The sequence below is a fragment of the Xyrauchen texanus genome, chromosome 40 (assembly GCF_025860055.1).
Source record: "Xyrauchen texanus isolate HMW12.3.18 chromosome 40, RBS_HiC_50CHRs, whole genome shotgun sequence".
Taxonomy (NCBI): Eukaryota; Metazoa; Chordata; class Actinopteri; order Cypriniformes; family Catostomidae; genus Xyrauchen; species Xyrauchen texanus.
The window spans coordinates 25,556,570-25,580,075 of NC_068315.1; the positions used below are offsets into that span (position 1 = coordinate 25,556,570).

Genomic DNA, 23,506 nt, shown 5'->3' on the forward strand with positions numbered 1-23,506 from the left:
ATTTTGACCCTTTGCCTTTTTGTTTTATTTTACTTTTCAGAATTTCTGCCAAAAATATTAATAATGTTAATACAGACATTTGCAATACTTTTACATTGTAACGTCTACGTAGCAACATACAATCAAGTGCTTTGTTTAAATAGTGTATAGCACAAAATATTTATTCACAATAAAAATGTAATTCCGTAGTTGCTGAGGTTGTTTTAGAATTAGAAATTTGATCAGCAAAATCTGGATTTTTATCACTAATTTTTGGATAAACATTCCAGACATGATTGTAAATGGTGATCTCTACTGGTTGTACTTGAAATTTCAGGATTTGAGACCAGACAGTAAAATCTACTGTATTGTCATGGCAACTGGAACTAACTAGAAGGAGAGACCTTCAGAAAGGTTTTGTTATCATTGTTCTTTTCAGTAAAATATCTTTTTCATTTTGTGAAGTTTTCAATCTAAAGAAAGTTTGATGGTCTCTGCTAACTGTAGTAAAAAAAACAAAAAAAAAACAAAGTGTGAACATTCAGGTTTGTAACAAAATGATGGTTAGTAAATGATGACATCATTTTCATTTTTGGGTGAACTATCCTTTAATATGGCACAATCTAGAGAGACATGAAAGTTGTAACGGGTACGTATACAATGCAGTTCATTAAACTGTGCACAACTTTGAAAATCCAGAAAATACTGTACTTTTTCTACTGTTTTTCGAGGGATGATCTCCAAACAACATGATGGAACACCATACTCAGTTTTAGCAGGCCAGAAAACCCCCATCCACTGGCAGCATCACCCCATTGGTCATGGCACTCTTATCGCTGAGGAGGAAGAGGATGGAGTTGACCACATCCTCCACTTCTAATGAACATAATATAAAAGGCATTGAGGCATTATTGAGTTTCTCAAACAGAACCTCTCAGAACACCATTAAACAAGAATATATTTGTGGATAGACTGACATTCTTCTGATGTTTCATAATCCAAAAAGCTAATGTATGAAGATAAATTAGTGCCTAAAAGATTTGCATGTGTAGAGTAAGATTTGTGAAAGTGTTCAAATAAATTGCATGCTCCCAGATTTTTTTAAATGTGTAAATCCAGTTGCAAGAGTAAGAAAAAAATTTGCAATATTTAATGCTTTGCTTTCTTCTGCAGAATGCAAAGATTTAAGAATATCCTCACAATGAAAGTGAATGTTGGCCAAAACTTTGAAGCTCCAAAAAGCAGCATAAAAGTAATACATACGACACCAGTGATTTAATCCATGTCTTCTGAAGTGATCCTATCAGTTTAAGTGAGAACAAACCAAAATGAAACTCCTTTTTCACTGTACATCTTGCCATTGCAGTCTCAAGGCACGATCATGATTTCAAGCTTGATTACACTTCCTAGTGCTTGACCCGTGTGCAGAGTGCTAAATGCCGTGATAGGAAGTGTAATCGAGTGTCATGATTCCACCTGTACTGCCCTCTGTCTGTCAGTTTTGGCATTGGGTGTGTAGCTGTTTTGTGTTTTAGCACATATAGCTTAATTTTAGTGTCAGCCATGTGCTTCCCTTTCACCACCTCGTCATTTAGTCCTCGTGTTAAATGTCGTCACCTGTTCCTCATGTGTTTTTCCTTCTATACATTGTGCCTTATTCCCTCTTGTCTTTGTCAGATCGTTTAGTCTGCTCTGACCCAAAATGTATTGGATTGTTTCTAAAGACACAGATTGAACCTCTGGATTACTTTCATGCTGCATTTATGTTTTATTTAAAGTTTTGGTCACATTCACTTGCATTGTATGGGCCTACAGAACATAGATATTCTTCTACAAATCTAAGTTTGTGTTCTGCAGAAGAAAGCAAGCCATACACATCATGGATGGCATTTTTGGGTGAACTATCCCTTTAAGGTGACCTACATTAGTCAGTACATTTACTTGACAAGAAACAGAGGCTTACCTGCAAATTTACCCATTGGGATACGCAATGTCATGCTTTTGGCCTTTTCTGGATCACTCCATCCATATTTACCCATCTTTGTCATCACAACGGTTGGATTCACTGAGTTTACTCTTATCTGTCCAGGTCAGATAAGACATGTTAGAACTGGCATGCATACATGGTACTTTTATGGTGTTTCTGTGCTTTGCGTGCTTATAGATGTGGTCACTATGAACTGTTGTTCTATGGAAAGATACAAAAATTTCTACATTTGTTCCACCAAAAAAAAGAAAAGAAATAGCATTTGTGTTTTAAACAACATGAGGGCGAATAAATAATAGCAGACATTACATTTTTGGTTGAACTATTCCTTTATTAGAGGGAAAAACATATATTAAATATGTTATTTAATCATGAATTAAATGGAAAGCATCATGACTTGTGGTTTTCCATTAATTTGATGTTCCTAGAACAAACCAGTTTGCTAAAATCATTGACATATAAAAATGTTAGAAGCTTGCCAAGAATGTCTACATTTCGGAAAGTCACGTGATGCCACGCGAGGGTCGGACGTGTGAACGGTGAGCTCTGCGCACTTTGCTAGCTTGTAATTCTTTTTGTGTCTTAAACCGGTGAGATTCTATACACCCTGCTACATAACTGACCTAAGAAGTCAATATATCAAAGAATTCAAAATCCTGGAAGGAGACAGGTCCCGATCAATTCTGGCCAAATTTCTGAGATCATCCCATAAAGATCTCGTGTTACATGAGGCAAGGAGTAAAGGAAGGCTTTCTTGGAAGAACAACAAAATTTTCTTGTTCCCAGACTTTGGGAATTCTACAAGAGAGAAACGTTATCGATTCAAGGAATGCAAGAAACTCTTACATCAACAGAAGTTTGCTTTCGCACGGATGTTTCTGGCTAAATTGAAAATAGACACTAAGGATGCCCGCAAAATATTTACATGCTCAAAACAAGCAATGTCTTTTGTAGATAAAAAGGGGTGAGTAAGCCATTTGGTGATTTTCATGTTGCTCCCAAGTGAGCTTGACTCGTTGAACATACACTTGACTGTCTGAGGAAGTTGGGCACGTTTTTGTTTCTTTTTGTGTTGGTTTCTGCCTATTCATCCAGTTGTGGATGAATCTGCTCGTTCTTGGTGCTTATGCCTCCTATTAGCTGGAGTTTGTTTTGTGGAATAACACTCCTTCAAGGAACGTTTGCATTGACAGAATGCAAGAAACTCTTACATCAATAGAAGGTCGCTTTTGCACTGATGTTCCCGGCCAAACTGAGAATAAGGATGGCCGCAAAATATTTACATGCTCAAAACAAGTGATGTCTTTCATAATATCAACGGACTGAAGTCGTCATGGTGTGTTTCTCACGTTGCCTCCAAGTGAGCTTGACTCACTGAATTCACTTGACCGTCCGAGTAAACGGAGCGCATGTTTTGTTTCTTTTTGTGCTGGTTCCGCCTAGTTTCGTTTGTAGAATAAAACTCCTTCGGGACAGTTGTGGAGAATCTGCACGTGCCTTGTGTGTATGCCTCCTATTGGCTGGAGTTTGTTTTGTGAGTATTTTTTATAGGACATTTGAAGGATTACGTCATCTGCTACAGCCTGCTCACTGAACATTTGTTTGACTGCCCAAGGAAACTAAAAGTTTGTTTTTTGTTTTATTATTATTCTTTATTTTTTTTGTGCTGCTCCGCTAGCAGCTGGAGTTTGTTTTGTGGAGGAACGCACCTTCGGAACAGTTATATGAATAAATTTTCACGTTCTTGGTGTTTATTCTGCCTATGGGTTGAAATTTGTTTTATACATTATTTTCTGTTATGTAATTCTGTCTCACAAAATTTGAGCAATCCAACAGCAACAGGCTCTCGTAGGCGTACATGGACTGTTGGAGTTTAGAGGGATGGACGCCAGTTGGCGCTGTCGTGCATGGGGTTAATGCACACATTTTTCTTTTTTGTTCTGGGGAAAGTTCGGGGGTTTGACTGAATAATGCAAAATAATATAAATAAAATTATTTTATTTTTGACAAACAATCTATTTTTTCTCATATGCCAAAATGTCAAATGAGTGAATTATCTCTCTCCACGTGGAATGAGAATGGGTTGGGGCACCCCCATAAAAAGAAGGAAGGTTATTTATTTTCTTAAAACGTATGAAATATGATATTCTGTTTCTTCAAGAAATGCATCTTTCCCCACAGGAAGCTGAAAAATTTGGGAAGATATGGGGTGGACATGTTTACTTTAGTTCTGGCTCAAGTAAGAGTAGGGGAGTCATTACATTGACTAGAAAACATCTACATTTCAAATGTCTCAAACAGAGTAAAGATACATTAGGATGAGTCATTATTGTTTTAGCAGAAATTCAGGGGCAAACTCAGGGTTGATTTTGGCTAATATTTATGCATCTAACACTGAAGATCAGGGCTTTAAAATAGATGTTGAAGGGATGTTGCAAGCCGCTGGTACCTCTCATGATATAATATTGGGAGGATACTTTAATCTTTTGATGGATTCAGTCCTTGATCATAGTGAAGCAAAAGAGTGCAAGCACCCTAGAGCAACATTGATGCTTCACAGGATGTGTAAAAATCTTGGTCTTCAAATATTTGGAGAATTTTGAACCCATCTAGGTAGGGACTATATGTTTTTTCATCAGTCCATAAGATTTATTCTAGAATAGATTATAATATATATACAGTGGGTACGGAAAGTATTCAGACCCCCTTAAATTTTTCACTCTTTGTTATATTGCAGCCATTTGCTAAAATCATTTAAGTTCACTTTTTTTCCTCATTATTGTACACACAGCACCCCATATTGACAGAAAAACACAGAATTGTTGACATTTTTGCACATTTATTAAAAAAGAAAAACTGAAATATCACATGGTCCTAAGTATTCAGACCCTTTGCTCAGTATTTAGTAGAAGCACCCTTTTGATCTAATACAGCCATGAGTCTTTTTGGGAAAGATGCAACAAGTTTTTCACATCTGGATTTGGGTATCCTCTGCCATTCCTCCTTGCAGATCCTCTCCAGTTCTGTCAGGTTGGATGGTAAACGTTGGTGGACAGCCATTTTCAGGTCTCTCCAGAGATGCTCAATTGGGTTTAGGTCAGGGCTCTGGCTGGGCCATTCAAGAACAGTCACGGAGTTGTTGTGAAGCCACTCCTTCGTTATTTTAGCGGTGTGCTTAGGGTGCTTCTTGTTGGAAGGTGAACCTTCGGCCCAGTCTGAGGTCCAGAGCACTCTGGAGAAGGTTTTCGTCCAGGATATCCCTGTACTTGGCCACATTCATCTTTCCCTTGATTGCAACCAGTCGTCCTGTCCCTGCAGCTGAAAAACACCCCCACAGCATGATGCTGCCACCACCATGCTTCACTGTTGAGACTGTATTGGACAGGTGATGAGCAGTGCCTGGTTTTCTCCACACATACCGCTTAGAATTAAGGCCAAAAAGTCCTATCTTGGTCTCATCAGACCAGAGAATCTTATTTATCACCATCTTGGAGTCCTTCAGGTGTTTTTTAGCAAACTCCATGCAGGCTTTCATGTGTCTTGCACTGAGGAGAGGCTTCCGTCAGGCCACTCTGCCATAAAGCCCTGACTGGTGGATGGCTGCAGTGATGGTTGACTTACTACAACTTTCTCCCATCTCCCGACTGCATCTCTGGAGCTCAGCCACAGTGATCTTTGGGTTCTTCTTTACCTCTCTCACCAAGGCTCTTCTCCCCCGATAGCTCAGTTTGGCCGGACGGCCAGCTCTTGGAAGGGTTCTGGTCGTCCCAAATGTCTTCCATTTAAGGATTATGGAGGCCACTGTGCTCTTATGAACCTTAAGGGCAGCAGAAATTTTTGTAACCTTGGCCAGATCTGTGCCTTGCCACAATTCTGTCTCTGAGCTCTTCAGACAGTTCCTTTGACCTCATGATTCTCATTTGCTCTGACATGCACTGTGAGCTGTAAGGTCTTATATAGACAGGTGTGTGGCTTTCCTAATCAAGTCCAATCAGTATAATCAAACACAGCTGGACTCAATTGAAGGTGTAGAACCATCTCAAGGATGATCAGAAGAAATGGACAGCACCTGAGTTAAATATATGAGTGTCACAGCAAAGGGTCTGAATACTTAGGACCATGTGATATTTCAGTTTTTCTTTTTTAATAAATGTGCAAAAATGTCAACAATTCTGTGTTTTTCTGTCAATATGGGGTGCTGTGTGTACAATAATGAGGAAAAAAATTAACTTAAATGATTTTAGCAAATGGCTGCAATATAACGAAGAGTGAAAAATGTAAGGGGGTCTGAATACTTTCCGTACCCACTGTATATATAAATCCCTCATTTCATCTGATGTTGAGTGCTCAATTGGAAACATCTTAAGACTCAGATCACACCCTGGTGAGTTTAGAGGTGTTGCCACATACGGAGAAAAATAAATCATATAGTTGGTGCTTTAATGTATACTTTTTGCAAAATCCTGAATTCCAACAAATTTTAAAGGCTGAAATCAATGTTTATATGGAGACGATTAGGTCCTCAGTATCCTCTGTGGGCGTAGCTTTGGAGGCACTTAAGGCATTTCTTAGGGGTCGGATTATACAGTATGCCTCCAAAGCACGAGAACTCGTGGAGTTGGAAGGGAATATTAAAAGTGCAAAGGCAGAGTTGAAGCACTCTATTGTCTGATGTTTGTCTGATGGCCTCAAAGAACTGACCCGATTGAAATACAGATATAATACTATTTTGTCACGAAGGTGGAGTTTTGGTTATTTGGGGCAAGACAGTTATATTTTGAGTCGGGGGACAAAGCAGGAAAGCTTTCCCTCAGTGAAATCTGCAGGTGGGGATATATTTACCTCGTCCGGTAATATTAATAATGCTTTTAAAGAATTCGATATTGATCTCTATATTTCGACGTCTTTGTCTACTGATGAAGATTTTAGAAATTTTCTGGAACCATTAGAACTCCCTAAACTGACGACTGAGCAAAAGAATTCTCTTGACTCGGAGATAACCTTGGAGGAGCTTGGAGAGGTAATTAAGGCCTTGCCTACAGGCAAAGCTCCCAGGCCAGATGGATTTGCTGCTGAATTTTTTAGATCATATGCTACAAAATTGGCTCCACTTTAATTAGAAGTTTATATGGAATCATTAAAGAATGGAAAGCTTCTGCCAACCATGACACAAGACCAGATCAGTCTGAGTCTTAAAAAGGACAAAGATCCAAGTGAGTGTAAGAGTTGCCATCTAATTTCCCTGATTCAGCTAGATGTTAAAATATTGTCAAAACCTTTGGCTAACCGATTAAGTTATAACATCTCTTATACATATAGATCAGGTGGGGTTTATTCGGGGCCACAGCTCTTCTGATAACATCAGGTGTCTCATCAATATCATGTGGTCAGTGGCGAATGATCTGACTCTGGTCGCTGCCGTCTCACTTGACGCCAAAAAGGCGTTTAATATTTAATTAAACTCTTTACCCATTATTGTTCTGTCTTGCCCTTAAACCATTAGCAGCCACAATAAGAAGGGAAGATGATTTTATAGGGGAGGTGTGGCGCATAAGCTTTTGCTTTATGCAATTGTATTTTATTATTCGTCTCTGACCACATTAGATCTATGCCTTGCCTTCACAGAATTATTAATTCCCGAAGGTTTGGCTCTGACAGCGCACTGCCCAGTAACGGCTTTTAATTTAGAGTTAATTTTGACCCCTTAAGCAAAAAAGTTTGAGCAATGTGGACATCATTACATTTATCTATGATTGGGAAGGTTAATGTTATTAAAATTAATTGCATTCCTACTACAATCTCTCCCTGTACATGTCCCCCTCTCTTATTTCAAGCAATTTGATAGCATAGCGAAGTCCTTCATTTGGAATGGTAAACATCCCAGATTACACTTCAACAAATTACATAGGCCAAATGACAAAGGTGGGCAAGGCCTACCCAAGATATAGTTTTATTATTATGCATTCGGTCTCAGACATTTGGCTCATTGGTCGCTTCCACCTGAGAGAGCTGCTCCATGGTTCAGTTTTGAACAGGAAGTTCTTTCCCCTATTTTGCCATTGCAAAGCCTTTCTATTAAACACAGGGTTTTTCCTGGCTCAAAATGAGGTGGAGGTGATACCATACTGATAAAATAAATACGATGTTAAAAACACGTAAATATTGGCTTTGAATTAATACAATCCTAATGACCTGGCAACTGAATACTAGTGTTGGTTTTGTCAGCTGTTTTTTAATTTAGTCTTAGTCCTGTGTCAAATGTCCTTTTTAGTTTTTATCATATTTAATCAACCTTATCCTATCTTCTTTTTTTAAGTCAAGTTTTAGTTGACAAAGTCTGGGCATTTTAATGTAGTGTTAGTCAATTAAAACTTTTTTAGTCATAAGAGTATTATTGATAAGCATTTGCCAATCTAGTCAATCCAAAACCTTGTGTATTTAGATTATACACACACACATATTTTATTATTGTTGTCATTTTAGTGTTATTTTTCACATAAGATTGATCTTATCATGATGATCTCATCAATGATGCAACTTGTTGCATGCGAGCTGCAGACAGCAGGGGTGAGAGACAAGCGTCTCCGTGTTAGTGCGCATCAGCCGGCAGAACTTTAAATCTCTCCCGGTCTCGACTCCCACTCAGATTGAGTCACTTCCGCGACTGGTTGAAGAGGCTCTGACCGCACAGAGAAAGACAGTTTTGGAGTTTGTGCTTATTTACATGTCATGCTCCCGTATTATATGAACTATAATTAAGGATGAAATAAAGATATATCGCCAAGATGTGATCTGTGTTTCTATCAGACATTCGAGCCGCAGCGCTCGTCTTGTGTGTCATCATTATAGTTTTAGATGATCTTATGTTACGTTAAATGACATCAAGCAACTGTTCAACAATGGCATTTTTTTATTATTATCACTGAGATTTGCAGTTACAAATGACAATACACCGAGTGCAACACTTGTTAGTGTTTTCCATGAAGACATCTACCAGAGTTTTGCAGACAGCTGGAGGCAGCACCAAATTTGACAGAGGTGGCCGCCTAGTAGTTCTCTATGCAGGAAAAACCCTGACTAACCCGAGAAGTCACACCTCGTTATCTCGCATTTGCACACGATAAGGTAAATTTCAACGATAATAATAAAAAAATTCCATGGTCGAATAGTCGCTTGATGTCATTTAACGTAACATCCAGAGTGTTAATTTCAGACATTTATTAAAATGTTGACTCAAGCATATGGATGAACCCAAAATTAGGTATTAATAAGTCCCCTTTATGTTGGTCAGTGTGGATTGTGAGGCAGGTTAATACGCTCAGTGACCTATATGAGAGTGGAGTGTTGAGCTCTTTTGAAAATTTGGTTCTACATTTTAGGATTCCCAGATCTCAGTTCTTCAGGCATTTACAGCTGCGCCATCTGCTCTATACTATTTTTGGGAGTAGCATACACCCCACTAAAGAACCTCTGGAAGTGGTGATTACTGCTTTTGGAAAAGGTCATGAGGCATCAATGCATTACTCCCTACTAATTCAAAGTCTGGGAGACGGAGCTTTAACTTCTTTCAAGAGATTATGGGAGAAAGATTTAAACTTGGTATTGGAGGAGGGAGTGTGGGCTAGGATACTAAAAAACATCAAGTCTACATCTAAAGATGCAAGGGTGTGTCAGATGCAATTTAAGATTTTATATCAATTCTATTGGACACCCTCTAGATTGTATCTCAAAGACACACCCATATGTGCCGATTCCAATCAGAAGACGGGGACACAACACATGTTTTTTGGTGGTGTGTTAAGATTCAGGAATTGTGGTTGAGGGTTAAAATTTGTATTTGTGATGTGTTGGGTGCTCGGGATTCATTTTGCCCCAGGCTCTGTGTTCTAATCGATGGGACGGTTATTGATGTGGGGGATGGGTTCATGAAGAGTTGGGTCCTGGCTGGTGTCATGATCAGAAGGCGGGTCATCTTTAGGGGATGGAAGTCAGCTGGAGTGCTCTCGTTTCTGGAGTGGTGCACGAAGTTGGGCAGGGTAGCGGCTTTTGAGGAGATGGCATGAAGAAGGCTGCGCAACATGGGATTATTTAATAAAAAAATGAGGTAGATATTTGTATTTTTTTGGAGGGCACTCATGGGGAGGGAGATTGGCAATGTTGAATGTGCGTGTGCATTCTTAATTATTTTTTTCTGAATACTTTGTTGATTTATTGTTTATTTGTGTGTCATTGTTGGTTTGCTGTTGGGCCACTGGGGTGTGTGTTTGTTGGGGTGGGGAGATTTTCAGAGGGAAGGGTTTAGGTTCATGTAGTTTGATTCCATGTTTCCTGTTATGTTTGTTTGATCAGTCATTGGAATCAATAATGATTGTTAATAACAAAAAAAATAAAAAATCTACATTTCAAAATCTAAACTGTTGTCTCATCAAACAGGAAGAATAAGATGGTAAATATTAACACACAATCAATGCCAATGCACAAACATCATTATCTGTAAATATGCATAACTAGCTGTTAGTGGTTACATCCCTTCTTCAAGTAATTACAATGCAGTTAGTGAAACACACCAACATTTTTAATAGATGGGACAATTAGGAGTTATCACAACAGTACAGCCTATGAATCATTTTAAAAGCATACTTGTTGATTCACTGGGAGCCTCCTGGCAAGACCGTCCACCACAATGTAAGATTTATTTGGTCAAGGCAGTAAACAACATTTGAGCATAGTGTTTGATGAATTTAAAAACACGATAAGTAGGCCACGAATTTGTTCTGACAAAATCTCCACTTTAAATAACAAGTTAATGAAAAAGTGTCAATGATTAACCTGATATGGCCCTAACTCCAGCGCCATCACTCTGGTCAGCATGTCCAAAGCTCCTTTTGTGGCACCTTCATATATACATACAAATAAAGACAGAACATGCATTACAAAATCAAACGAGCATTTCTGTAAAAGACGTACACTTATAATGTTATCATCATATGGTTATTAATTTATGATGTATTCAATTTTAATTATCCACAATTAATGTCACATTTTATATAGTTCTAAATCACTATAAGAGGTTCTCTTTATAATAACTGTATAAGCACTCATACAACACATTAAGTTTACCCTTCATTACTGAAAGTGCTTGGAATCTGATAACTGATAAAACTACTTAAAGCTGAAGTGTGCATCAAGTGTGCAAAGCAGTTCAATGGAAAGGAGGCGATGAGAACTGGCCTGGCGATATAAACAATATTTTAATGATTATCTTAAACAAAAGACAAACACACACACATGACGGACATGTCCGTAAACGATCTCTCTCTTGTAGCACCACCGTTCGCAATCGGTCTTTATCCCTCTTGGAGGATTAATTAGCCTGATGAGGGACCGGGTGTGTATAATCACGACCCGGCCTCGCCCTTGGGGTACTTCCTGTAACAGTGTAGTACCCCCCAAAAAGACACTGTAAAATTTAAACGAGAGGGAAAAGGAAAACGCGGATCGGCAGTGAGAGAGAGAGAGGAGAGAGAGAGATGGGAAAAAGACACTTACTCGCCAGTTCTCCGATACGCCGTAGCTTGTTCCTCGGCCACTCCTCCGCGGACGACAGCCGTGCCTCTCCGGGCGGATCGGAGGCAGTCCTCCAGCCCCTGGCGGACGGAACGCCCAGCCGCGTTCTCGGGGAACAGAAGGGGTCTCCCCCGCCCCTGGCAACGGCCCTGACCTCTCCAGGCGGTGGTCTAGGAGCCCCTTCTCCCCTCACGGTCGGCGCCGTTCCTCCGCTTCCAGGCGGCCGGGCTCCTCTGTCCCCCCTGCAGACGGCCGCGGCTGCTCCGTTGGGGTGGATGGTAGTGGCGAGAACTCAACTACGGCGTATCCCTCCTCCTTCCCGGATTTCGGCACCAGTGTAAAGCAGCTCAATTGTAAGGAGGAGGCGAGAACCGGCCTGGCGATATAAACAATATTTAATGATTAACTAACAAAAGACAAACACACACACACACACACACACACACACACACACACACACACACACACACACACACACACACACACACACACACACACGTCCGTAAACGATCTCTCTCTCCTCGCACCACCGTCCGCAATCGGCCTTTAACCCTCTCGGAAGCTTAATTAGCCTGATAAGGGACCGGGTGTGTATAATCAGGACCCGGCCCTGCCCTCCGCCCTGTCACAGTGCATTTTTTTTTTTCTATGTTCAAATACTTTCTCCTATCCCAGCTTAATGGGATAGTTCACCAAAAAGGAAAATTCTCTCATCATTTACTCACCCTCATGCCATCCCAGATGTATTGCCATATTACTTTTTTTTGCAGAACATAAACAACAATTTTAGAAGAATATTTCAGCTTTGTTATATGCAAGTGAATGGTGGCCAGAACTTTGAAGCTCCAAAAAGCAAAAAAAAAAAGGAAACATAAATGTATTCCATACGACTCCAGTGTTTTAATCCATGTCGTCAGAAGCAATCTAATCAATAGTGGGTGAGAACAGATAACTATTTTTTCTCTGTACATCTTGATGAGAGAATTTTTATTTTTGGGGTGAATTATCCCTTTAATATGCAGAAACAACTATAAGTATGCCAATAGAAGTTTGATAACCCCCAAAAGTGTAAACACAGACTTTGTTGCACAATGTTTGGAAACATTTGATCTATTCTATTTGATTATCCATTGCTCAACCAATGGCATGACATTGGGGCAGGACTATCTGTCCAAATAAAAGCAGAAGGAGGGAGTGTTTGGGGAAAACAGTTTGAAACCAGTTTTAAAATTCTATTTGGTGTTGCAGAAATAACACGCAACACCTTTAAGATTTTAAACAAACAAAAATTACATTTGATTCATAAAACTAGAAACATCCCACTCACAGTATACGGCATGGTCTTTTAAAGCACGCTGTGAAGCCTGGCTAGAGATATTCACAATGGAGCCCCCACTTCCTCTGGTCTTCATACCTCGAGCTACAATCTACAATGAATTCACATCATCACTATGATTGTGTGTAGCATTATTAAAACTCATCATAATGCCAGGGTTTTGTCTTACTTGAGCAACATGAAGTGCAGCTTTCACGTTGACATTGAAAGACCTGCAAAAGCATCACATCTCTAGTTTAAATCAGACATGCAATTCAATGAAAAAAAAACTTAAACGATAAGAGTATGAGCGATATTTCAATGCCCCACATGTCAAACTGATCTGGCGTGACCTCCAAAAAGGGCTGAAGTTTAGCATAGGCTGCATTGTTCACCAGCAGATCCACTGGACCAACATCTCTCAGCGCCTGCTCTGTTGCATCCCAGTCCGACAGGTCCACGCATACCGGTTTAATGGAGGGACACTGGGGATCAAAAGCATCAGATATTACAAAGAGGTTTTCCATTGTCATAGTCTGGCTGAATGAGAACTATAAAGCATAAGCATAAAGGAGCAGCAGGCCCTCTTAAAATATGGAGGAATGCAGCTAAATGGTAAAACAGCAGCACAGACACTTGGAATTGATGCCCAATTGTAGACAAAAGATCGACAAGGATTTTTGTCTTGGGGATGAGTTGAAGCTAACCAAGTGGTCATTACCTCCTGCAATAGGCTATCCAGGTCAGCTTTTGTGCGTGTGACAGCCGTGACCTCTGCCCCACAACGTGCCAGAGCCAGTGCGGTGTCCCGTCCAATCCCTAGAAGGCATTGAGGGAAAGTCAAAAGATCCTGGCATATCATTATATTCAACAAAGGTGACTAATTTGGAGTCACCTTTGAATATCATCATCATTCCACAGAATATCAGAAAATAATTCATTTCCAATTCAAATGATTTCATGTTTTAAGTTTGTTGTTATTGTTGTTTTAAGTATTAAAGCTTACCTTTGCCAGCTCCAGTCACCAAAGCTCGCTTTCCAGTAAATTTTACCTCCATATTGTCTTTTACACGAAGTTCTGCTACACAATCAGCTGTAAACTACTCTATAGCATCTGAAAGGAAAAATACGTTTGTATTTCAAGCATTTGCATGCGAAGTCAACAAATACGCAATGTTGTACACCCCAATCGTGCGACGCGACACGACGCAAAACTACGCAGTCAACGAAACGCTCACATTATAATCAACGAAGCAGTTGCATGAAATATACACTTAGAATTCTATACGTACCTCAGTCTCAATCTCATGTTTACTTCACAAGTCAGGGAACTGAACAGAAAGGGACTTTGCCAAAGTTCACCGGAGTGTCACGTGACAGCACAAGCAAAATGCCAACAAACTGTTAAAGTGCCTTAAGCAGCTTATGGTATCACGAGTGAAATGTAATGTTGTATAAGAGGGCATAATTATCATACAATCAGCTCATATAACGTGTAATTGTTTAAAAGGTTGGTTGTGTTTTAAACAATAGAGTCTAGGATGAGTGTGGAATATATCGAGGTTGCGTTCCAACATACTAGGCATAGCCTACTTAGGCTGTCTCGTTTCGAGGGCTTCGTGCTAGGTAGGATGCGTCCTTTCAAGGCTGCAGTATACTGAGCGTCCTTGAAACAGAACGTATCATGGTTGTAATGACAGCACGCCACTCTTTAAACATGAGCACTTTGAGTGAGAAGGGAACAAAGTCCCTCTAGAAGGGAATGCGTGAGGTACATTTTAGGAGAGTAATAATGATGTAAAGAGAAAAGAACATACATTTTACAGTTGTACTTTTAGTCTAATACTTTATTTTAATTATATATTAATATAATTATACATATTGTTTACTTTGCTGCACCCATCTTCTGAGGTACTTCAACTTGGGAATTAACATTTTTTGCATTTGAACATCATATTTACGGGCAAATTGCCGTCATTTTTTCTAGACTTTTCCATTGAAGCAAATAATTGTGGGTCGTGAGTGTCCACGAAGGATACACCTCATATACATCCTCCGAATTCCCTTGAAAGAAGGTCGCTTTCGAAGTGACCAACAGAGGATGCAGCCATCCAAACAAGACACAGCCTTATTATGCCCTAATTTCATTTTCGCTTTCACTATCTTTTTCTCAATCGTTCATAAAAACCAGGGGCCAGATCCACGAAAGTTTTTTTTTTTTTTTTTCCATTCAATTCAATTCAGCTTTATTGCCATGACAACTGGAGTATAGTTTCTAAGGTTATGTAAATATAAATGGTTTTAAGATAATAATACAATAATAAATACAACAATTAGAAGTAATTACATTTTTTAAAAACATTTAAATGCCAAGAATGATTAAATAGAATAAAAAGACAATCTCAGCCAAAAAAAAAAAAAACATCCTCTCACTTTCAACTGATTTTATTTTCAGCAAACGTAACATGTGTGAATATTTGTATGAACATAAAACTATACAACAGTGTAAATATTTGAATGAAGATAAAAAGATTCAACAGTGTAAATATTTGAATGAACATAAAAAGATTCAAAATCTAAGACATAAACTGAACAAGTTTCACAGACATGTGACTAACAGAAATGGAATAATGTGTCAAAATCAAAAGTAACAGTCAGTATTTGGTGTGGCCACCAGCTGCATTAAGTACTTCAGTGCATCTCCTCCTCATGGACTGCACCAGATTTGGAAGTTCTTACCCCACACTTCCACCAAGACACTTGCAAGTTCCTGGACATTTCTGGGAGGAATGGCCCTAGCCCTCACCCTCCGATCCAACAGGTCTCAGATGTGCTCAATGGGATTGAGATTCAGGCTCTTTGCTGGCAATGGCAGAACACTGACATACTGTACCTGTCTTGCAGGAAATCATGCACAGAACGAGCAGTATGGCTGGTGGCATTGTCAGGCTGGAGGTCAGGATGAGCCCGCAGGAAGGGTACCACATGAGGGAGGAGGATGTCTTCCCTGTAACGCACAGCATTAAGATTGCCTGCAATGACAACAAGCTCAGTCCGATGATGCTGTGATACACAGTCCCAGACCATGAAGGACCCTCCACCTCCAAATCGATCCCGCTCCAGAGTACAGGCCTCAGTTTAACGCTCATTCCTTCGACGATAAACGCGTGTCGACCATCACCCCCGGTGAGACAAATCAAAGAGTCGTCAGTGAAGAAATTTCACATTTCTGCCTTAAACCCTTCATAAATTTGCCCCATTGACTTCCATTGTCAGTGCTACACTGTAACCTTGAGTTAGCATTTTTAATTGAAAAGACGTGTATCATTTATTTTTATTTTTTTTGGCAATCAACTTAATGCCACGAATGCTGTTGATTGAGCTGACCTTGTATTGAACTAGGAATATACTATAGACTAACCAGTCCAAGAGCTCATTTTGGTTTCCTTTTTAATATTTGCTTTATTACTTCATTTGTATCCTATGAAACCAGGGGCATTTCCCAAAGAATGATGATTTTATCATTGTAATTTGGAAATGAGACCAAATAACATGTGATTGGCAATGTTAGCAAAGAACGAACAGCTGTTTTAAGAGTACTTCCATGTTGCAATTTTGAATGCTTTACAAATGCATGAAAAGCTAAGCCTATTCAAATAACATGCTTTTTTGTGCAAATAAGTTGGGTGAACAATGTCTAATGCAACATCTGAATAACTTCATTTTGAAAACATCAACACTGTGGTCTCTTAGAGTAAAATAATTCAAAGAACAATATATCAGCTACTTTTTCATGAAGATGGAAAAACGTCAGAAAATGAATTTCACAAAAAAAAGTCACTGACTAAAATCGCCAAAGGACACTGAACAAAACAGACACTGGGTAGATTTTCCTAATGTTTTAAACAACTAGATGTGTTGTAGCTGTTCAAACGAATCATGCATACGCTGTACATGCATAATAAATATATTTATTAACATTATCAATTAATTGGATATAAAACATATTGACAAACAGTCAACTCCAAAGACATTTGGCAGTTTAAGAGATGTTAAGAAAGAAAAGCCACCACATGAACAAAACGTTTGACATTGTTGAGGAAAGTAACACCAAATAGCAGTTTTGGTATGTTTACGCAAACCACTGGCCTGCTGTGAGGAACATGTTTGTGCAAAATTCAAAAGGAAACATTTGGACAGCATGTGAAACAAAAATATGTCGAACACTGCTCACAAGACTCTGAAAGGCCATGTGTCTTATCAGCACACTCACTGGTGTTTTAATGAAAACTTTTGAGAAATATTGTTATCCAAAAAATGGATGCATAACCTCAATGGCAAATGATAAATTAGCACTGAAGAAATAAGCATTTGTTTTTTTGGTCTGTATATTTTCAGAGAAGTCCAAATGCTTGACTCCAGTGAAGCACATCTGTCTGCAAGCCAAAAACTAGTCTGAGTGCATATTGTCTTCTGGCATCCACAAACAACCGAGATGGACCATTACAGTTAACCCAAACACAAACTGAAAAATTGACTCCAAGCCGACTCCTTCCCTCTCCCTCGAATGGAGGTTTGCGTTGACCAAGTTGGGGCTGCTAAATTTATAAGTAAATTCGATCTACTGAAGGGCTATTGACTGACAAGTCCCTCTGACACCACATGCTCGAGATATTTGTGCTTTTATTACACCTGCGGGATTATCTCATATAACGTTATGAGTTTTGGTTTACGCAACGCCCCCACTACATTTCAGCGATTAATGTACAAAGTTGTTTTTGGGTTGGAGGGAGTGGCCGTTTATTTGGACAATGTTGTCGTTAGTGATTCCTGGGAGCAGCACTTGTGTCGCATCTCGGCGCTGTTCAGTTGCCTAGAGGAGGCGCATCTCACTGTCAACCTGACCAAGTGTGAGTTTGCCAGGGCAACAGTGACGTATCTCGAAAAGGTGGTGGGACGGGGTGTGTGCGACCAGTGCATGCCAAGGTTGACGCAATGGATCGCTACCCCTCTCCTACCACAAAAAAAAAAAAAAAGAGTTGATGCATTTTTTTAGGACCGTTAGGGTATAGGTTGATCGGTGAGCTACATCTCAAAAAAGTTATCTTCTTACCAGTGACCAAAAGTTATCTTCCTCCTCAATCTATTCTGTGATTGAGGAGGAGACATTAGCTTTGATTTGGGACCTGCAACATTTTGAGGTCTATGTTGGGTCAGTGGTTGTTCCATTGGTGGTGTACATAACCATTGGTGGTGTACATGATCACAACCACTCACATATTTACATTCTTTGCAGTGCACAAATCAATGCCTTTCCCGGTGGTGTTTGTTCCTACAGTTGTCACGGTATTTAATCCTATGTCTCTTCCTTGTCTCGTGCCTTGTTCTTAGTGTGTGTTGTGTGGGTGCGTGAATGTGTGGGCGTGTTGTTTGTACCATGATTAGCGCTCTGCCGCAATCACTCCTCTCACCAGCTGTCACTCATTCCCATTCCCTTTAAATTCTCACCACTCTCTCATCTCCTTGTCAGATCGTTGTTTGTGATGTCCGGTGTTGTTCGCTCTTCAGAGTTCCAGTCCAGTTCTCTCGTTGTCCCTGTTTCAGGTGTCCTGTTTGCTGTTACCCGGATTCGCCGTGTCTGTTCAACACTTCTCTTCACTCTTCTCACCACGATCATCTGACCATTGGAGACTCTGCGCCACTAGACCATCACCCGGACTTTTCCCCTATCTTCTCAATTTGACTGTCAATAAACTAATTGTCAACTTGCAACTTGCTTCCTAGCTTCATTACGTCACAGAACGATCTGACCACAAGATGGAAGCAGCGAGTAACAATTCAGACAGCCTAGAAGAATTCGTGATGAACAGCAGACTTCGTGATGGAGAACCAGGAGAAGAATCTCAATGACACGGCTCAGGCTGTCCAGGCTCTAGTGGCGCAGGTGTCCGGACTCACCCAGCAAATTCAACTTCTGCGAGCTCCCACTGCGCCACCCGCACCGCTGATTCCTCAACCACCACCAGCCCCCTCCCAGTCGGAGCCCCGCCTACCGGTTCCAGAGCTATATTCAGGTGAACCTAATTTTTGCCGAGCTTTTCTAACACGATGCTCAATGCATTTTTCTTTACAACCCAGAACATTCTGTGATGAAAGAACCAAGGTCGCTTTTGTCCTGACGCTTACTTTCTGGGAGAGCGGCCCTTTGGGGAACGGGCGTGTGGGAGAATCAAGATGAATGCTGCACCTCTTTTCAAGCACTCTCCGCGGAGATGAAGCGAAGCTTTCGACCGTGCTGTCTCCGGTAGAGAGGCAGCCAGAGTGCTGGCCGACTTAGCGCCAGGGGAGAGATCTGTATCAGACTTTTCTATCGAAGTTCGGACGCTAGCGGCGGAGAGCCAATGGAATGAGGAGGCGAGTGGGACATGTTCCTGCATGGGCTGGCTGATCGCGTCCAAAAGGAGATATACGCCATGGATCTCCCCACCAAGCTAAACGATTTGATCGCCTTGGCGCTTAGAGTGGACGCAAGGTTATCCAGAATGGAACAGCGAGTACAAACCAACCGCCCCTTGAGAGGATTAGGGCGGTCAATGTTCTGGAGGCGGGACGCGTTCAGCCCCGCTCTGTGATCCCGAGCCCATGCAGGTGGGTCGAGCCCGGCTCTCCGGGAGGAGAAGGAAAGGCGGAGATCCCAGGGACTGTGTTTGTACTGTGGTGGTGCTGGACATTTTGCCTACAACTGTCCTTTAAAAGGATCCGCCTGATAGCAAGTATGAGGCTACTATCGGGTGGGATCTCCCACGAGAAGACCTCATCCACATCTACCCTCCTTCCGTAAGTCTTCAATGGTCTAATCACCGCCACGACTGTCGAAGCACTTCTGGATTCTGGGGTCAAGGAAATTTCATGGACTACACTTTTGCACTCAACCACCAAGTCCCCCTCAAGTCTCTCACTCACCGGATCGCTGTTCACGCCCTCAATGGCCAGAAACTTCCCACCATTTCCCTAGCCACTGAAGACATCACTCTCGCCACGCCAGGCAATCACACCGAGACCATCTCCTTCTACATACTGGACACTCCTCTTGCCCCCATCGTCCTTGGTCATCCCTGGCTCACCCATCACAACCCTAAAGTGGACTGGCAGTCTAAGTCTGTGTCAGCGTGGAGCACTCAATGTCATAAGTCTTGTCTTGTTTCTGCCTGTTCGTCTGTTTTTGTCCCTGTTTTTCAGGAAGAGGCGGTGGATTTATCTAACGTGCCCGCGGAGTACCTGGACCTGAAGGAGGTGTTCAGTAAGTCTCGGCGGCTTCTCTCCCTCCACATCGTCCCTATGACTGTGCCATAGAGTTATTGCCAGGTACATCTCCGCCTAAGGGCAAGTTATATTCACTCTCGATTCCAGAGAGGGAGGCTATGGAGAAATATATTTCTGATTCTCTAGCTAATGGATTCATCCGCCCTTCCTCTTCTCCAGCCGGGGCGGGATTCTTTTTGTGGGGAAGAAGGATGGATCTCTGCGACCTTGCATTGATTATCGGGGCTGAACAACATCACGGTAAAGAATACTTATCCTCTACCGTTGATGTCTTCAGCTTTTGAGAGGTTGCAGGGAGCATCCATCTTCACTGAAATTGGATTTACGTAATGCTTATCATTTGGTCCGCATCAGGGAGGGGGATGAATGGAAAACCGCTTTTAACACCCCAGGGGCACTTTGAATACTTGGTCATGCCGTTCGACTTGTCCAACTCCCCAGCGGTCTTCCAGGCACTCGTCAATGGCGTGCTGCGAGACATGGTTGATCAGTTCATATATGTTTACCTGGATGACATATTGATTTTTCTTCTTCTCTCCAGGAACATGTGCAGCACGTCCGGCTAGTGCTTCAGAGATTGCTAGAGAATGGGCTTTTTGTCAAGGCGGAGAAATGCGCTTTTCATGCACAGTCTGTTCCTTTCTTAGGGTACATCGTGTCGGGTTGAGGGAATGCGCATGGATCCTGAGAAGATCAAGGCTGTGGTAGATTGGCCAAGTCCAGAGTCTCGTAAGGCCCTACTGAGATTCCTGGGGTTCGCCAATTTCTACCGGCGTTTCATTCGCAATTTCAGTCAACTAGCCACACCTCTGACCGCCCTGACCTCCCCAGAACAACGTTCAGGTGGTCAGACGCAGCTGAGGCTGCGTTTGCCAAACTGAAAGGTTGCTTTGTTTCAGCCCCCATCCTGATAACCCCTGATCCATCCGCGTCAGTTACGTGGTGGAGGTCGATGCATCAGAGGTGGGGGTAGAGCGCAGTGCTATCCCAGCGTTCTCCTTCAGGCGACAAGATACACCCTTGCGCGTTTTTTTCTCATCGCTTGTCCTCGGCCGAGCGTAATTATGACATTGGTAACAGAGAGTTGTTGGCAGTCAAGTTAGCTTTGGAGGAATGGCGCCACTGGTTGGAGGGTTCGGGGTACCTTTTATCGTCTGGACCGATCACAAGAATTTGGAATATATTCAGCACAGCTAAAAGATTAAACTCCAGGCAGGCTCGGTGGGCTCTTTTTTCGGTCGTTTTGATTTTACTCTCTCGTACCGCCGGGTTCCAAGAACATCAAACCCGATTCTTTATCACGTATTTTTGATCACTCCGAGCGCCCGTCTACTCCGAGTGCATTTTACCAGAGACTCTATTCATCTCTACACTCACATGGGAGATCGAATCGAAGGTCAAGACGGCCTTAGAAGGGGTAGCGCCCGGCTCGGTGCCCACCGAACCGTTTGTTTGTGCCGGAGGGTTCACGGTCCAGCGTTATTCAGTGGGGACATTGTTCTAATGTGGCTTGTCATCCAGGAGTTAATCGAACTAAGTTTTTAGTCAAGCAACGATTCTGGTGGCCTTTGATGGCTACGTGGCGTTCACAGTTTTGTTTTGGCTTGCTCAGTCTGCGCCACTGGTAAGAGTTCCAATCGACCCCCAGGCGGGTTACTTCAACCGCTGCGGTGCCATCGAGACCCTGGTCCCATATCGCTCTAGATTTTATCACCGCCCTCCCACCCTCACAGGGACACACGGTAGTTTTAACCGTGGTGGACCGGTTCTCAGCTGACCCACTTCATTCCCTTGCCCAAATTACCCTCTGCCAAGGAGACAGCGGTGATTGTCATTGACCACGTCTTTCGGCTACATGGCCTCCCGACAGATGTGGTCTCTGACAGAGGACCCCAATTTGTGTCCAAATTTTGGCGAGAATTTTGTAAATTACTGGGAGCGACTGTTAGTCTGTCCTCAGGGTTTCATCCCCAGAGCAATGGTCAATCTGAGCGAGCCAACCAGGATCTGGAGAGAGCGTTACGATGTTTGGTATCCAAGAATCCTTCCTCATGGAGTCAGCAACTGTCTTTTGTTGAGTACGCCCACAACACGTTACCAGTATCATCCACGGGCCTATCTCCGTTTGAGTGTAGTGTAGGTTACCAGCCACCTATTTTTCCTAGTCTGGAATCCGAGTCGCGGTCCCCTCCGCTCACGCCTTAGTCCAGAGGTGTCACCGCACTTGGACTAGGGCCGGGAGACTCTACTCCAAGTGGGGTCACGCACCAAGGCCAAAGCTGATCGCCACCGGTCTAGGCCTCCCGTATCGTCGTTGGTCAAAAGTGTGGCTTTCTACTAAGAACATTCCTCTACGTTCCGTATCTAATAAACTTGCACCTAAATTTATTGGCCCGTTCAGCTGTCACCAAGATCGTTAGTCCGGTGGCAGTCCGCCTCAACCTTCCTCCAGCGTACAGGAGAATTCACCCGTATTTCATGTATCCAAAATAAAACCCGTCTTTTATTCCGCATTAACCCGCCGGTTCGGTTCCCCCGCCGCGACTTCGTGAGACGGGAACCTACTTATTCGGTCAACCGTATTCTGGACTCAAGGCGGAGGGGCGCGGATTTCAGTACCTGGTGGACTGGGAAGGTTACGGTCCGGAGGAGAGAGGTTGGGTACCGGCCAGAGACATTCTGGATCACTCCCTTATCGATGACTACAATCGGCAGGTAAGGGGAGCCTGGGAACGCCAGGAGGCGTTCCTAGGGGAGGAGTACTGTCACGGTATTTAATCCTATGTCTCTTCCTTGTCTCGTGCCTTGTTCTTAGTGTGTGTTGTGTGGGTGCGTGAATGTGTGGGCGTGTTGTTTGTACCATGATTAGCTCTGCCGCAATCACTCCTCTCACCAGCTGTCACTCATTCCCATTCCCTTTAAATTCTCACCACTCTCTCATCTCCTTGTCAGATCGTTGTTTGTGATGTCCGGTGTTGTTCAGCTCTTCAGAGTTCCAGTCCAGTTCTCTCGTTGTCCCTGTTTCGTGTCCTGTTTGCTGTTACCCGGATTCGCCGTGTCTGTTCAACACTTCTCTTCACTCTTCTCACCACGATCATCTGACCATTGGAGACTCTGCGCCACTAGACCATCACCCCGGACTTTTCCCCTATCTTCTCAATTTGACTGTCAATAAACTAATTGTCAACTTGCAACTTGCTTCCTAGCTTCATTACGTCACAACAGTCTTATGCACTGGACATAAGACACATTACAGGCTCTGATAACATGTTGGATGACACCTTATCTAGAGCCTTCTTGCCCCAAGTCTTTGTAATCGACCTTGTTGGGTTGCC

At 42.1% G+C, this 23,506-nt stretch overlaps 1 protein-coding gene across 1 annotated transcript; it reads right to left on the bottom strand.

Moving 5' to 3' along the window:
• Positions 1-552: 552 nt before the first annotated feature.
• On the bottom strand, positions 553-14,260 carry LOC127633796 (L-xylulose reductase-like). The gene is made up of 9 exons (XM_052113112.1): positions 14,141-14,260; positions 13,855-13,962; positions 13,570-13,667; positions 13,179-13,333; positions 13,039-13,081; positions 12,861-12,960; positions 10,796-10,860; positions 1,943-2,060; positions 553-855 (listed from the first exon to the last, which is right to left on the bottom strand). Exons 2-9 carry the CDS (start codon positions 13,904-13,906, stop codon positions 752-754), a joined length of 735 nt encoding a protein of 244 aa, XP_051969072.1. The 5' UTR covers positions 13,907-13,962; positions 14,141-14,260; the 3' UTR covers positions 553-751.
• Positions 14,261-23,506: the final 9,246 nt, after the last annotated feature.

Coding starts and splice junctions, on each gene's coding strand:
- LOC127633796 (XM_052113112.1), bottom strand. CDS start 13,906: ATGGAGGTAAAATTTACTGGAAAGCGAGCTTTGGTGACTGGAGCTGGC. Junction 13,334..13,569: donor TGGATAGCCTATTGCAGGAG/GTAATGACCACT, acceptor TTTGATCCCCAG/TGTCCCTCCATTAAACCGGT. Junction 856..1,942: donor CCCAATGGGTAAATTTGCAG/GTAAGCCTCTGT, acceptor TATGTTCATTAG/AAGTGGAGGATGTGGTCAAC.